The 11678-nt window shown below is 38.2% G+C and overlaps 2 protein-coding genes and 1 long non-coding RNA gene across 7 annotated transcripts; 2 read left to right on the top strand and 1 right to left on the bottom strand.

Moving 5' to 3' along the window:
* The first annotated feature begins 2810 nt into the window (after positions 1-2810).
* Positions 2811-3533, top strand: LOC124344074. The gene is made up of 2 exons (XR_006919533.1): positions 2811-3056; positions 3174-3533. It is a non-coding gene; the product is annotated as an uncharacterized LOC124344074 (long non-coding RNA).
* On the bottom strand, positions 3477-6262 carry LOC124344072 (motile sperm domain-containing protein 2-like). 2 transcript variants are annotated; one of them, XM_046797473.1, is made up of 12 exons: positions 6112-6262; positions 5884-5980; positions 5678-5827; positions 5462-5614; positions 5197-5385; positions 5085-5134; positions 4856-5020; positions 4719-4797; positions 4539-4651; positions 4333-4482; positions 4111-4158; positions 3477-4038 (listed from the first exon to the last, which is right to left on the bottom strand). In XM_046797473.1, exons 2-12 carry the CDS (start codon positions 5954-5956, stop codon positions 3748-3750), a joined length of 1461 nt encoding a protein of 486 aa, XP_046653429.1. In that variant the 5' UTR covers positions 5957-5980; positions 6112-6262; the 3' UTR covers positions 3477-3747. The 2 variants fall into 2 exon arrangements, with proteins under 2 accessions (XP_046653429.1, XP_046653430.1); XM_046797474.1 differs by having other exon boundaries at positions 5927-5980; positions 6112-6216.
* Positions 6263-6539: 277 nt separating this feature from the next.
* Positions 6540-10225, top strand: LOC124344071 (double-strand-break repair protein rad21 homolog). Of its 4 annotated transcripts, none has more exons than XM_046797471.1 (13): positions 6540-6815; positions 6870-7049; positions 7118-7347; positions 7414-7606; positions 7669-7807; positions 7884-7966; positions 8037-8397; positions 8473-8693; positions 8783-8921; positions 9039-9385; positions 9466-9600; positions 9673-9828; positions 9904-10225. In XM_046797471.1, exons 2-13 carry the CDS (start codon positions 6906-6908, stop codon positions 10027-10029), a joined length of 2274 nt encoding a protein of 757 aa, XP_046653427.1. In that variant the 5' UTR covers positions 6540-6815; positions 6870-6905; the 3' UTR covers positions 10030-10225. The 4 variants fall into 4 exon arrangements, with proteins under 4 accessions (XP_046653427.1, XP_046653426.1, XP_046653428.1 ...); XM_046797470.1 differs by having other exon boundaries at positions 6540-6819; positions 6879-7049; XM_046797472.1 differs by having other exon boundaries at positions 6540-6819.
* Positions 10226-11678: the final 1453 nt, after the last annotated feature.

Below are 11678 nucleotides of genomic sequence, written 5' to 3'. Positions count from 1 at the left end.
CGATTTGATTTTTTGTAAACATACCTTCGGCCTCCTTGAAGCCACGCGTTGTGGCGTCGCTTCTGCTGCTGTCGTTTCTTATTCCCCGGTCACCTTGAATGCCGTCATAGCATGGGTGTCTAGAAAAACGATGCAGCCGTCTTCTCCGGGAAAACGGAACCGCCTCGGATTCTGAGCCTTGGGTGCAATACCGGCTGCGGCTGCTTCCGCCACTCTAGCTGCTTGAGCCAGAGAGTTGTGCTTACTAACGTAAGTCAGCATTGATTGTACAGATATTTTTCTGGAAAGAGAAAGGAACGCGCCTCCTTTCCGCTTTCGAGCGCATCCGGGTCCCGCAACAAATATTTTGATGCGGATCTAACGAGCGCTATTACGCCACTGCGATACTTTGGCGTGGCATGAAAAAATAAGCAACCACACTGCTGAAACGCGGTTTGTACTGATCTTTTCGTTGCGTCACTGCGTGGCAAAAAACATAACGGGAATAGAGATTGATCAGCGGCGGAGAGATGTCTATTATTTTAAGTAGTGTTTGGTTTAAGAGTCTATCGTCGCGGTAATTGTTTTAAAATGTTCTTTGTCGGGTTTTTGATGCGCCCGCCAACAAATTTACACCTGTTTAGGAAGCTTGAGTGCAAAGTCTGTGTTCACGTACTCAGTCGGGAATTCTTTCAATATTGCCTTGGAGGTTCAGTCGAAATACCGTTTGTCATCCAACATGAGATCTCATTGGAGATGGCTTTAAAGTCAGACAATGGCTGCGCAACCAAACTGCCTAGCAGACTTTAACTTTCTACGAGTGGTGTCGGAGTTGTTTCGTCGGCCGATTTCGCAGCTTCTAAAGGTTCACCCTTTTCCGGTCTTGAACTAACTGATGGGCGAGGACGGCAAAGGGCACTGCATCTCTTCTGGTTCAGCGTCAGTTAGATCTACGAAGTTCACACGTTTGAGGAGATGTTCTGGTCCTCACAATTCGAGGTTCAAAAAGGTGAACACCTAAATTAAAGCTGTCGTTCGTTTGGAGCCTTCGGCATAGTCTAATCGTAGACGGTTTTCGTCGCAACATAAACCGTCTGAATCTTAACGGCGGCCTTCTTCAGTATCATGGTAGAAACCGTCTTTACCACAGCGATAGCTGAATCCGTCGTCCTCGTAAATGTTCATAGTCTCTGTACAGATTAAAACCATCCTTATCGCAACGGTACTCACGTGCATCACCCTTTTTAGTGTCCCCGCGCATTTCGTTACTGCAGGACCGTGGCACGTGGATCGAAAGGCCGACAGTGGAAACATTCACTCGGGCGATGGTCGGTTTCTGCGCAAAAGCAAAAATAAGTCTGAGGACAAAGTGGCGTTGCACATGGGAAGAAGGCAAGGTGGCCTTCAAATCGTTATAAGGCTAAATAAAATAGGTCTACATCCCTTAGGGTAGAGCGGAATGGCTCCCGCTATAGGGGAGACCGTTCCCACTTTGGACACCTCCAGTTTTTTTCCGATTATTTCCAATCCCCTGCATACGAATTTGTTTCTTTTTTGGGAAAAAAATCATTTTTTTCCCTACCCCCGCCCCACCCCACCTGTTATTTATTTATTTATTTATTTTTTGCATCTGAAAAATAAGATTTATCGAACTTATGTTTTTTGCCTGTTCTGGGGTAACATTACATTACATAGACGCCTGTCTCACTTAAGACGGGGTCGGAAATTGGCGAAGGGTCCATTAAAAATAACAAAAAAATTTGCTGATAGCTTTAAGTAAGGAACAATTACATAAGACTATAGCTTTGCAAAGTAATATTGTTAAATAAAGAATTTTTATACACATGAAGTTTCTAGTAGTGGATGCCAGAAAAAAAGCGGGTTTAACTTATATCCCTATTTTACTTATGGTTTTCTTTCAAATCGATGTTCAGCAATCGTCTTGATAGCCGCTTTGACTTTACCCCTACCCTAACACGTCCACATATTGTGCAAACCCCTCATGTGTCTAACTTAACCCCTCAAAAATAATAGTTGTATGGTAAATATGAAAAACTTAACCTAGAAAAAAATTGCAAATTTTTCCTGCTGTTTTTTATATTTTTTTTAACAACTCAAACAATATTTGCCACAGGAGTTTCAAATTTTTCACCAAATGAGGACAATAAAAATAAACAACCTATAAAAAGAAAAAAAAATGTTACATTTTTATGGCCGCTGTCTAAGGTGTGCAAAGTGGTAACGGTCTCTAGCTACAAAAGACAAAAAATTTAAAAAAAAACGACCCTCGAGTCCTTTTCTCGAGTTTTAGTCCTTTTTTTGTTCACACTACTATTTTTTTATGTAAAAATTGTATTTTCTAAACAAAGTTGAAAATCTTTACGGTTTTATTCATTTGTAAGATGGTCTGTTGGTATTATAGACCTTATTAAGATCCAAAGGTATGGGTCAAGCCGACCCCTTAGCGGCGCGTTGCAGTGTGAAGGGATGCCGTGAACAGGAGATTTTTATTTGGCTCGCCCGATAAGGTGGCTCGCAGGGCTTTTCGGGTAAATCGTGCCCGAGGGGAGAAAAGGGAGAAAAGGAAAGTCTGGTCCCCTCTTTATTTCATTCTTTCCTTTCCTCCCTTTTCTTCCGTTGGAAAACCCACGGAACATTTGCAATTTTTCTATTAGAAAAACTGGAAAAAGGGGCGGATCAGGGGTAAAAACAAAGAAAGAGTCAGTAGCAAAACTAGCGCAAGTACAGTATCCTGCATGGAAACTTGGACAGCTTCAGGCTTCGCAAAAGTAGCCATATTCAAATTTCGCGCGGACATCGATAATGAAATCTGACAACGTTTTCGACGTAAAAAATGAGGGAGTAAGGAAAGAAAATGTGGTAAAAAGTGGGGTATTATCTTGTAATATTTCCAGTTTTTCCAAATTTTCTAATGGAAAAGGGGAAAAAGGTAAGAACAGGGGTAGAATAAGAAATGGACATAGAGAAATTGGAAATTTGTGGACAAAGGTTAGAGAGGGAACAGTACGGAAATTTAACAAGAATACCGAGCTTTTTGGGTTACTACACTGTGCGTGGTAATAAAAATTTTCTAGAAAAATTAGAGTTGACAACCCCTTGGTGTCATACCTCCCCTAACCATATTTTAGCCTCAAACCTTTTGCTAAATTATAATCATTTTTTTTCTCGCCCAGCTCCCAGACTGCATCTTATCTGCCAAAATTCAAACTTCCAATGTATTCAATCTCGCAGTACACATACCGGATACCGTAGTAAATTAGTAATACATAATTCATAAACACCTTTCCGTTCAATTCTATGTTCTATGTATTATACGGAGTCATCAAGGATAGGGCTAACAGGATAGGAGAGAACGAACCAATGGTCTTTTAATACCCGTGGTACAGTGTTTCCTATAAACTCTCTCTCCCCTTTACATATTTGTGCGAGTTGGAACTTGGAAGACTTTGAGTCGAAAATTGTTTAATTATTTAATATTTATAACCCGTGCAAATGTATTTAAGAATAAATCTTTGCAAAATAACATACCGGTCCCTGTATAATGAAAAATGGAAGATGCTCTTCATAGAGCATACAAGTAAAATAGACTTTTTATCGTTTAAGTATAAAGTTGCAATAAATCATGAAAAAAATATGGAGGAATTTTGCATCAGTAATCTATTATGGAGGAAGTAAACAACTCTTAAAATATCTATACCGAAGAAACAAAAGTTGTGTGTAGCTCCGAAATTATATAAGACGGTGCAGTTAGACGCGACAGCTTAGATGATCTCCTGAATCATTGTTAAAGAAGTAGAAAGGCACGGCTATTGACAATATTATCAAAACAAAGAGGAGAATTCTCATGTCTTTTAACTGCCTTCTTAAATTCTCTTGTTCGTCGAGTATTTTATTTAGCTGCGGGGCTATATCTTGTAATAGTTTAGCTGTTGCATTATTCAATCCTAATGCGTTGCCAGCAAATTCATCGTCCTTGGCATCACTCGGGGCTACGGAGCAACGTAAACGATGCTGCTGAATTGTGTTTTCATTCGTTTTCTACGAGAGTAGAATTAAACATTCCAATCAACGAAAAACCTTTGAGACGACATAAGCATTTTATATTCTTACCTTCCATACTTCTGTCAGCTGTAAATTGGTTAGAGAATCACTTTCAACCTGAAACAGAGAAAAAGTAAATCGGCATCTACAATATTAACTTCATAAACGATAACTAATGCTGTAGAATAATTAGTACGTTGGTGGTACGACCAATATCCAAATCTGAACTAATTTACTTTTCTTCTTTACCGGTAAGAAATATATTTTATAACAATATTAAAAAGAGATTACCGTGCAAGCCATAACTAGAAACTTGTCTCGGACGAGTTGGGAGGCTGAATAACCTGACTGAATGTGTACAGTGACATTCAGTGAACCAGCGGTGCAAATAATTCCTGCGCTTGGTCTGACTCGGTACTTGTCTGGGGACGTCGTTTTAATCTACGTTAATTAAAGATGGTTATACCAACATATTTTTCTCTGATTAAGTAAAATACCTTGTAAGCTACATTACAACCAGCAGTGTTGTTCATGACCAACATGCCTGTTGTTTCTCCGTCCTCACGTCTGAAAACAATCTCTTCGGCAGGCGTTAATTGAAGGTATTGACCTATGTTTTAATCCATTTCCATATTATGTGAAATTTACAAACTAGTGTATAACTTGTTCAAATTTACCAGGTACCGGTTTTTTAACCGTTTCGGTAGAATCGACAGAAGATGTTTCACTTGAAGTTGTGCCTTCAGCAAAATGAACCTACAAGTGGTGTCAGAAAATTTTTAAATAAAAATTTTTCCACAAAAAATGATCTTACCTTTTTTTTTGAATCATCAAATTGTCCATTCAAATTAACAGGACCAGCAGCAGGTAAAAATTCAGGTTCAAATACAAAATGGTAATTTACTGGCCCACCCCATTCTGCAAGTTGTTCTGTAACAGGGACAAAATCTTTGAGGTCTGATCTCCCTACAAATTTTACCTAGTAATCAAAATCTCGTGACAATACAATCAGATTTCTAGGCAACTGTGTTAGAAAAAGCTACCATGTTAACAGACTTTGCAGGCATCCAACCCTTGATAACTTTCCAAGCAGCTGAAAATAAACAATTTGATTTTTGTTTAGAAAGGAATCATACAAATAAATAAAAATAGTACCATTCAAGATCCATGACATTTCAAATATGATAATGTAGTTTAAAAAGTAAGGGTAATAGTCTCTAAAAAGCATGATTAAATACTGAACAAATTCCATGTCCATGTTGCTGAGTCCAGCCCCTGTCATCTCAAAAAAAACAGAAATTTTGTCCCCTTTCTGCTGCTTTTCGAGACGATCGAACCAATAAACTAAGAATGCAGCAAAACACAAAATTATTACTAAAATGTAAATAATTTAAACAAAGTAATTTAGTTTCCTATTTACCTAGGACTTTATGAACTTCGTCAGATTTATAAGCTCCTTTGACACTAGATTTTACTTTAACAATGAATAATGGTTTCCCATCTTTGTCCTTACAATGAGGAAACATACCACCAGCACAAACAATTTGAAGATTAATGTTTGAATGGCTTATATCTAAATTAGAAACATAGCATTAAAAAAATATTCTGAATACCTCATTTTTAAATATTTGCTAACCATTTGCTCCAAATTTGGATCGCCATTTTAATGTTCCAATGATCATATTAACTGCTTTTTCCTTATCCAAATCATGATGTAATAGAAAACGGCGAACCCAATCTTTATCATTCTTTAGTCTGTCAACATCCTTTGGATGGGCTTGTATATCTGGAAAAAAAAATGTTATTTGACATTACAATTCACATGATCCTGAATGAATGAACCTTGTTCGGGTGATTCGACTTTTTCTAGGGCTTTTTGACGAACCTCAAGAATATCTTCTTCGCTGGGTTCCATAATGTGAAAGATAAGTCTGTTTGTCTATGTCAACATGAAATTGGAAAAAACCGTAATTTACTTTTTGAAACTTTTGTAATTAATTTGTTTGATTGAAATTATTCATTTTGTATAGCAGTTTTTTATCATGTAGATTACACAAACATTTTACATACCTGGAATTTTTACCCACTTTCTACTTATTTTATGTATCTGTTACTCCGTTAGTTATCCTCTTGTTTAGGCATACTAGCACTAGCAAATACTAGGTCGAATGACTTGTCTACTTGAGCCTTGAGGGACTAGAACCCTAACGCCATCTAACGCCTACCGATAGTTTAAAATGTATATGATTTTCAATTAGAAAAAAAAATAATAAAATTTATTACAACAGTCAGATACTTTCAACTAGAAGAAAGAAATGTCGGCAATCGGCATAAACTTAATTCTTTTCTAGCTCTAGGCCTTTAGCATTAACTTCGGATCGGTTTGGTTGTTGTTTATTTTTGTTTGAAGGTTTGAATCGTGGCCCTTGGGCACCGATAAAATTCATTCAGGGTTACCCGTCAGATGTCTCTGAAGAAGACATAAATGGCAAATGAATCGAACAACTGACGCCATTGGGACTCGTCTTTGTGGTACCAATCGATAACGGTTGTTTGGAGTAACAGAAACCTTTTTAAAATACTTCTGCTTTCTGGACAGTGTAATGCTGTTTACATTTTCAACTTTTTTCAACATTAAGAAAATGTGTTTGCACATCTGGTGCATGAAAAGTGTTTAATTCATATCTGAGTGTGAAATTTTGACAGCATCAGTATTCCTTGGCGCCAATTTATTATTAGTATTTTTGGCGGGATATTTTCGTTAATCGTTAAGTGTAGGTATACCTAAATAATATTATCTTTTACAACACCACTTATTAAAAACAAAGTTTTTACAGGAATTGAATTAAAAATCATCTGCCAAGATGTTTTATGCCCATTTTGTGCTCGCTAAAAAGGGGCCTCTGGCACGAATTTGGTTAGCTGCCCACTGGGATAAAAAATTAACCAAAGCACATGTATTTGAAACCAATATTCAAAAATCTGTTGAAGACATTTTGCATCCTAAGGTTTGTTCATTTTTTTTTCTAATTCAATTTATTATTGGTTCTAAATTTTGTTATTTTTGATTGTACAGGTAAAAATTGCTCTCAGAACTTCAGGCCATTTGCTGCTTGGAGTTGTAAGAATCTACTCTCGTAAAGCAAAGTATTTGCTGGCTGATTGCAATGAGGCATTTGTGAAGATTAAAATGGCATTCAGGCCTGGGATGGTTGATTTGCCAGAAGAAAACAGAGAAGCTGCTGTTCAAGCTATCACCTTGCCTGAAGTTTTTCATGACTTTGATGCAAATGTTCCAGATTTAAAGTAATTGTTTTGCTGGTTTCTTCTTTCAAATCAAGTATTAATTATTTGTTAATTTTTATTTTGTAGTGATGCAGAAATGCAAGCACAGTTTACTCTTAATCAGTCAAGGGCTGAAGAAATTACTATGCGCGAGGATTATGGCTGTCAGCTACCACCTTTAAACCATGATGAAGAAGGATTTGGTGATCTCGGATTTGGTGATTCTGGTCCTCTTGAAATGATTCGAGACGGTTCATCCATAGACCATTCACTGGAACCTGTACTTGCAAATGATATTTTTTATATGTATCTGTCTTATCCTAACGACACATGTCTTTGCAGGGAAGTTTTTTCGCCGAAGTTCGTGACCGCAGTGAATCTCGTAGGAATCGTCCGTCATCATCAGTTCGGCTACGATCTGAAACAGACACACCTATTAGGGATGATGGTTTTGGTGGGAACCTTGGAAATGATGAAATTGGTATTTCCATAGCATTTCTTTTTTTAATAAGTGATTCGGGACATGAAGTATTTAAAACTGAAATTTAAAAACACAGGTGGAGGGCTTTTTGAAGGTGGGGGTTTATTTGATGATGCCCCAATAGGTGACGTACCATCTTTGAATGAACCGTCTGACCTGGTAACTTTCTGCCAACAGTTTTGTGAACAAAAAGATGTTTAAAAATGTTTTGAATTCTTTTTGATACTAGGATATCAAAGTAGGAACGAAGAATCGAGAAAACTTGGACAATTTCAATGGGACACACATAGATTCTGATGACGACGGAATCGACGCTTATGGTGGACCACCGTCTGTAGGTGGAAGCAGTTCTTCGTCACGTCCTGTTAGTCCCTTCGGTGGCCCAACTTCAGCGGGCATGAACCATCCTCCAGCATCACCCAGATCACCAGCTCGTGTTTCTGATGAAGTTAATAACCTCGATCAAGGTAGTGTTAACATTCCAGATGGGGATGATCAACTGCCAGGCGCAAATGTCGACCAGACAACACTTCTCCACAATGAAGAAGAGGGCTTCGCCCTTGCTCCTGTTGATACAACGACTGTTAAGGGTATGTAATCTTTGTTCATTTCTCTTATTTTTGTGGAAGCAAAATGCTTATTCTTTCAACTCATTTGTTTATCAGGATGGGCCCGGCACAAGCGCAAGAGAAAGCTTATTGTTGACGAAGTCAAAAACATATCTGGTGAAGAGATGAAATCCCAACTTTCAGATACTTCTGATATAGTAACCACATTAGATTTGGCCCCACCTACAAGGAGACTGATGCACTGGAAAGAAACGGGCGGGGTTGAAAAACTCTTTGCCTTACCCGGAAGGTCCATACCAGCCCGTTCTCTGTTTCGGGTAATCCTTAACTTCTAGCTCGTTTGCGTTTAGTTCAAGTCTGCGTAAATTATTTGGCTTTATTACATGCATCCCTTTTTATATTTCAGGATTACCAACGACACCTCACTAGCCAACCTACAGAGAATGATGACTTTGGACTTACGCCTGAAGTGGAAAAAGAGAACTTGCCGCTGGAAACTGTTCGCGTTGCAGATGCTGGGGAATCAATCCGCCAAGACTTCCCAGGTACGATAAATCTGCATTGAAAAGATTCTCTTGCTCGCCCTGGAATTTTCATTTGTGCCGTATAATTCCTTAAGATAACGCTGTTTCGTTTCTAAATTGATTTTACTCGTTTTGCAGAAGCCCCTACGCCCCAACCTGTAAAGCGAACAGTAGGACGAAAGCGTAAAGCTCCAGTTGATCTGGAAGCTGAAGCCGAGGAACATCAGAAACGACGAGAAGTTCAATATCAGAGCTTACTAGCACCCTCAACACAGTCATCTCCTGTCGCACCACCAGCCACAATTCAGTCCTCGCTTATAGATGATCATTCGTTTCCACAGTTTCCACTACCATCACTACCTGATGTTCAGGAACCACCAGAGACGAACACTTCCACACTCCCAGAGCCAGTTGTGCAACACGCTCAATCATTTGTTGATGCAACAAGGGAATTTTCCGAGATGGAAAATATGGGCTACGATCAGGTAAGCATAGTTTATTCGTGCCACTATCATACTGCCCCGAAAAAAAAATCTTAAAATAAAACGGTTTATTCTTCTTCCAGAATATGGGTAATCTCGGGTTAGATGCAGCAGAACCTTTCACGAATTTGCCCCCGCAAACGCCTGGAGCCCTTTCAGAACGTGCCCCTCCTACTCCTTGGCATGACGATTACGAAATGGCGCCATCAGTCGGTCCAGTAAGCTCTCAATCAAATCATTTCCCTTCTATGAAACCATTAAACTATATTGCCAATTTTCATTACAAATAGCTTGATGAGCAGCTGGCAGATGAAACCTATGAGCAGTTTGAGGAGCGCGTTCTCAACAAACGAGCTGCGACAATGTATAACCTTGTGCGTGCTAAAATGCAGCTTAGCGACTCCATCCCGTTCTCAGACATGGCTTTTCGAAATAATAAGAAGCAGGTTAGTTAATAATAAAAGCAATCGTTTTTTTTTTTATTATTATTTATCTTAATAATTAAAATACGTTTTATTTAGGTCGCACAAAAGTTTTACACTCTGTTGGTCCTTAAGAAAAATCAGGTCCTTGAGCTAGCACAGGCCAAGTCGTATGCTGAAATTCTGGTTTCTCAAGGACCTAAATTTGAATCGCCGTCCTTGTGAAGTGCGTTCAAACTACATAATGTTTCGAGTTTTGAAAAGATTGTCAAAAAATGTGTCATGTTTTTCTCGTTTTTTTTTTCGATAATTTTTTACCGAGAACAGCTATGTGTTTTATTCCCATTTGTTACGGGATGATAATGCGTGATTAATTGTAATACAGAATCGTGTTTCCAAGTAAATTTGATTTTATTTCGGATTTATTTTTGTCTTGAACTTGCTCGCAGTGAAATTCTTTTTATTAGACATTTATTTTTATTTGAACTACAAAACAAACATTTCCGAAAAGTTGATTGACAGCCGTAATTTTGAGTTTAATAACTTTAACATCACGGTGCTGTGATGTTTTCGGCTTTCCCTGATCAAATCAGCGAGCTTACTGTTAAGACATTTGATACTTCAGGTACAGAAGAGAGATTTACCACCAAAAATACAAAGCAAATCGCAAATCAACGAAATGTGTAAGAATTATCAAAACAATTACAATTAATTTGTTTTTATAAATGATTGTTTCCTTATCCTTAAACAGCCAACCTTAGGGATTTCCTTTTTTGTCGTGAAAATTTTCAATTTTTCAGGACCTTTGCAGTACAGTGCCGCTGCGGCGCTAATGTGCATGTCTTTTCATGTGGGCGGCAATACCAAACATTTTCAAACTTCGGTTAGGTCAGAGTCATATTGTCACAGAACAATAAACAACCCTTTAACCTGTTTAACTCTTAACTATAACGGTTTCAGCTTTCGTATGGCAGATTCGTCTCTCAGCAGGCGAAGAATTCGTCGCTTTTCAAAACTTCAACAAATTTTGTTTGTCTGAAGTCTGAAACGAGTGAAGTTTCATCACTAGTTTCTATTAATTCCAACAGATGGAAATTATTTTGATCCACCTCCCCCGCTCGTTATTCTATTGCAGGATACGTAATACATATGTGCCTGCCAGGATACTAGTTACTAATGTGCCGAATAAATATAATATGTGCTGGTGGGGGTCGACAAATAATAATTTAAAAATAAGCCACAGAATCGCGGATCGCAAATTTAGAATCTTTGAAAAAATTCTGCATGTGCAGAATTGATGGGATTTGCGACTGGCTGCAATGCCTGGTCTTATTAAATCGTAAACCGGTAGACCCCACATCTTGGCCGGACTTGGCTTCATTGAGTCGTGGACTCGTTGTTCAATCACAAATGAATTTCAAAAAAAAAAAAAATTGAAGGTTGTCAAAGCTTCCGGGAAGGTGAGCAGAGTAACTTTTCACTTTAACAACAAGTCGAAAACATCAAGATTTAAAAAGAGACAAAAATAATCAGGAAACTCGCAAGGGAACTCAGGATTACGACTGGAAGGTTGTCGTCAATTTAGAAAAATAACTGATGGAATACAAGGTGGCATTCTGCCCGTTAAAAATTTATTTGTGTTCGTATAAAAACACTAAAACAGAGACAGTGATTGTTTAATTATAGTTTAATCAAATCTCGACCCCCCTTTATTTAGCATTTTTTTTCATCTTTTAGAAATTACTGACTTTTACCTGACTTTGTATGGCTGACTGGAAGAATCGATAGGTGGCATTGGTATCTGTTCCACATGATCCATCTGTGAAATATGCCAGCAGGCTCTTATTAACTAGTAGAGTTGGTGGGCGGCTTTT

Source organism: Daphnia pulicaria, chromosome 6 (assembly GCF_021234035.1).
Source record: "Daphnia pulicaria isolate SC F1-1A chromosome 6, SC_F0-13Bv2, whole genome shotgun sequence".
Lineage (NCBI taxonomy): Eukaryota > Metazoa > Arthropoda > Branchiopoda > Diplostraca > Daphniidae > Daphnia > Daphnia pulicaria.
The sequence above is the reverse complement of the archived record's forward strand: the minus strand, read 5'-3'. Positions and strand labels throughout refer to the sequence as shown.

Bases quoted from the DNA above. Each gene is read 5' to 3' on its own strand.
- LOC124344072 (XM_046797473.1), bottom strand. From the start codon at position 5,956: ATGGAACCCAGCGAAGAAGATATTCTTGAGGTTCGTCAAAAAGCCCTA. The intron at 5,386-5,461 runs GTAAATAGGAAA...CTGCATTCTTAG, and splicing joins CGAAGTTCATAAAGTCCTAG to TTTATTGGTTCGATCGTCTC. The intron at 4,039-4,110 runs GTAAGAATATAA...CTACTCTCGTAG, and splicing joins AGCTGACAGAAGTATGGAAG to AAAACGAATGAAAACACAAT.
- LOC124344071 (XM_046797471.1), top strand. From the start codon at position 6,906: ATGTTTTATGCCCATTTTGTGCTCGCTAAAAAGGGGCCTCTGGCACGA. The intron at 9,386-9,465 runs GTAAGCATAGTT...TTCTTCTTCCAG, and splicing joins AAAATATGGGCTACGATCAG to AATATGGGTAATCTCGGGTT. The intron at 9,601-9,672 runs GTAAGCTCTCAA...CATTACAAATAG, and splicing joins TGGCGCCATCAGTCGGTCCA to CTTGATGAGCAGCTGGCAGA.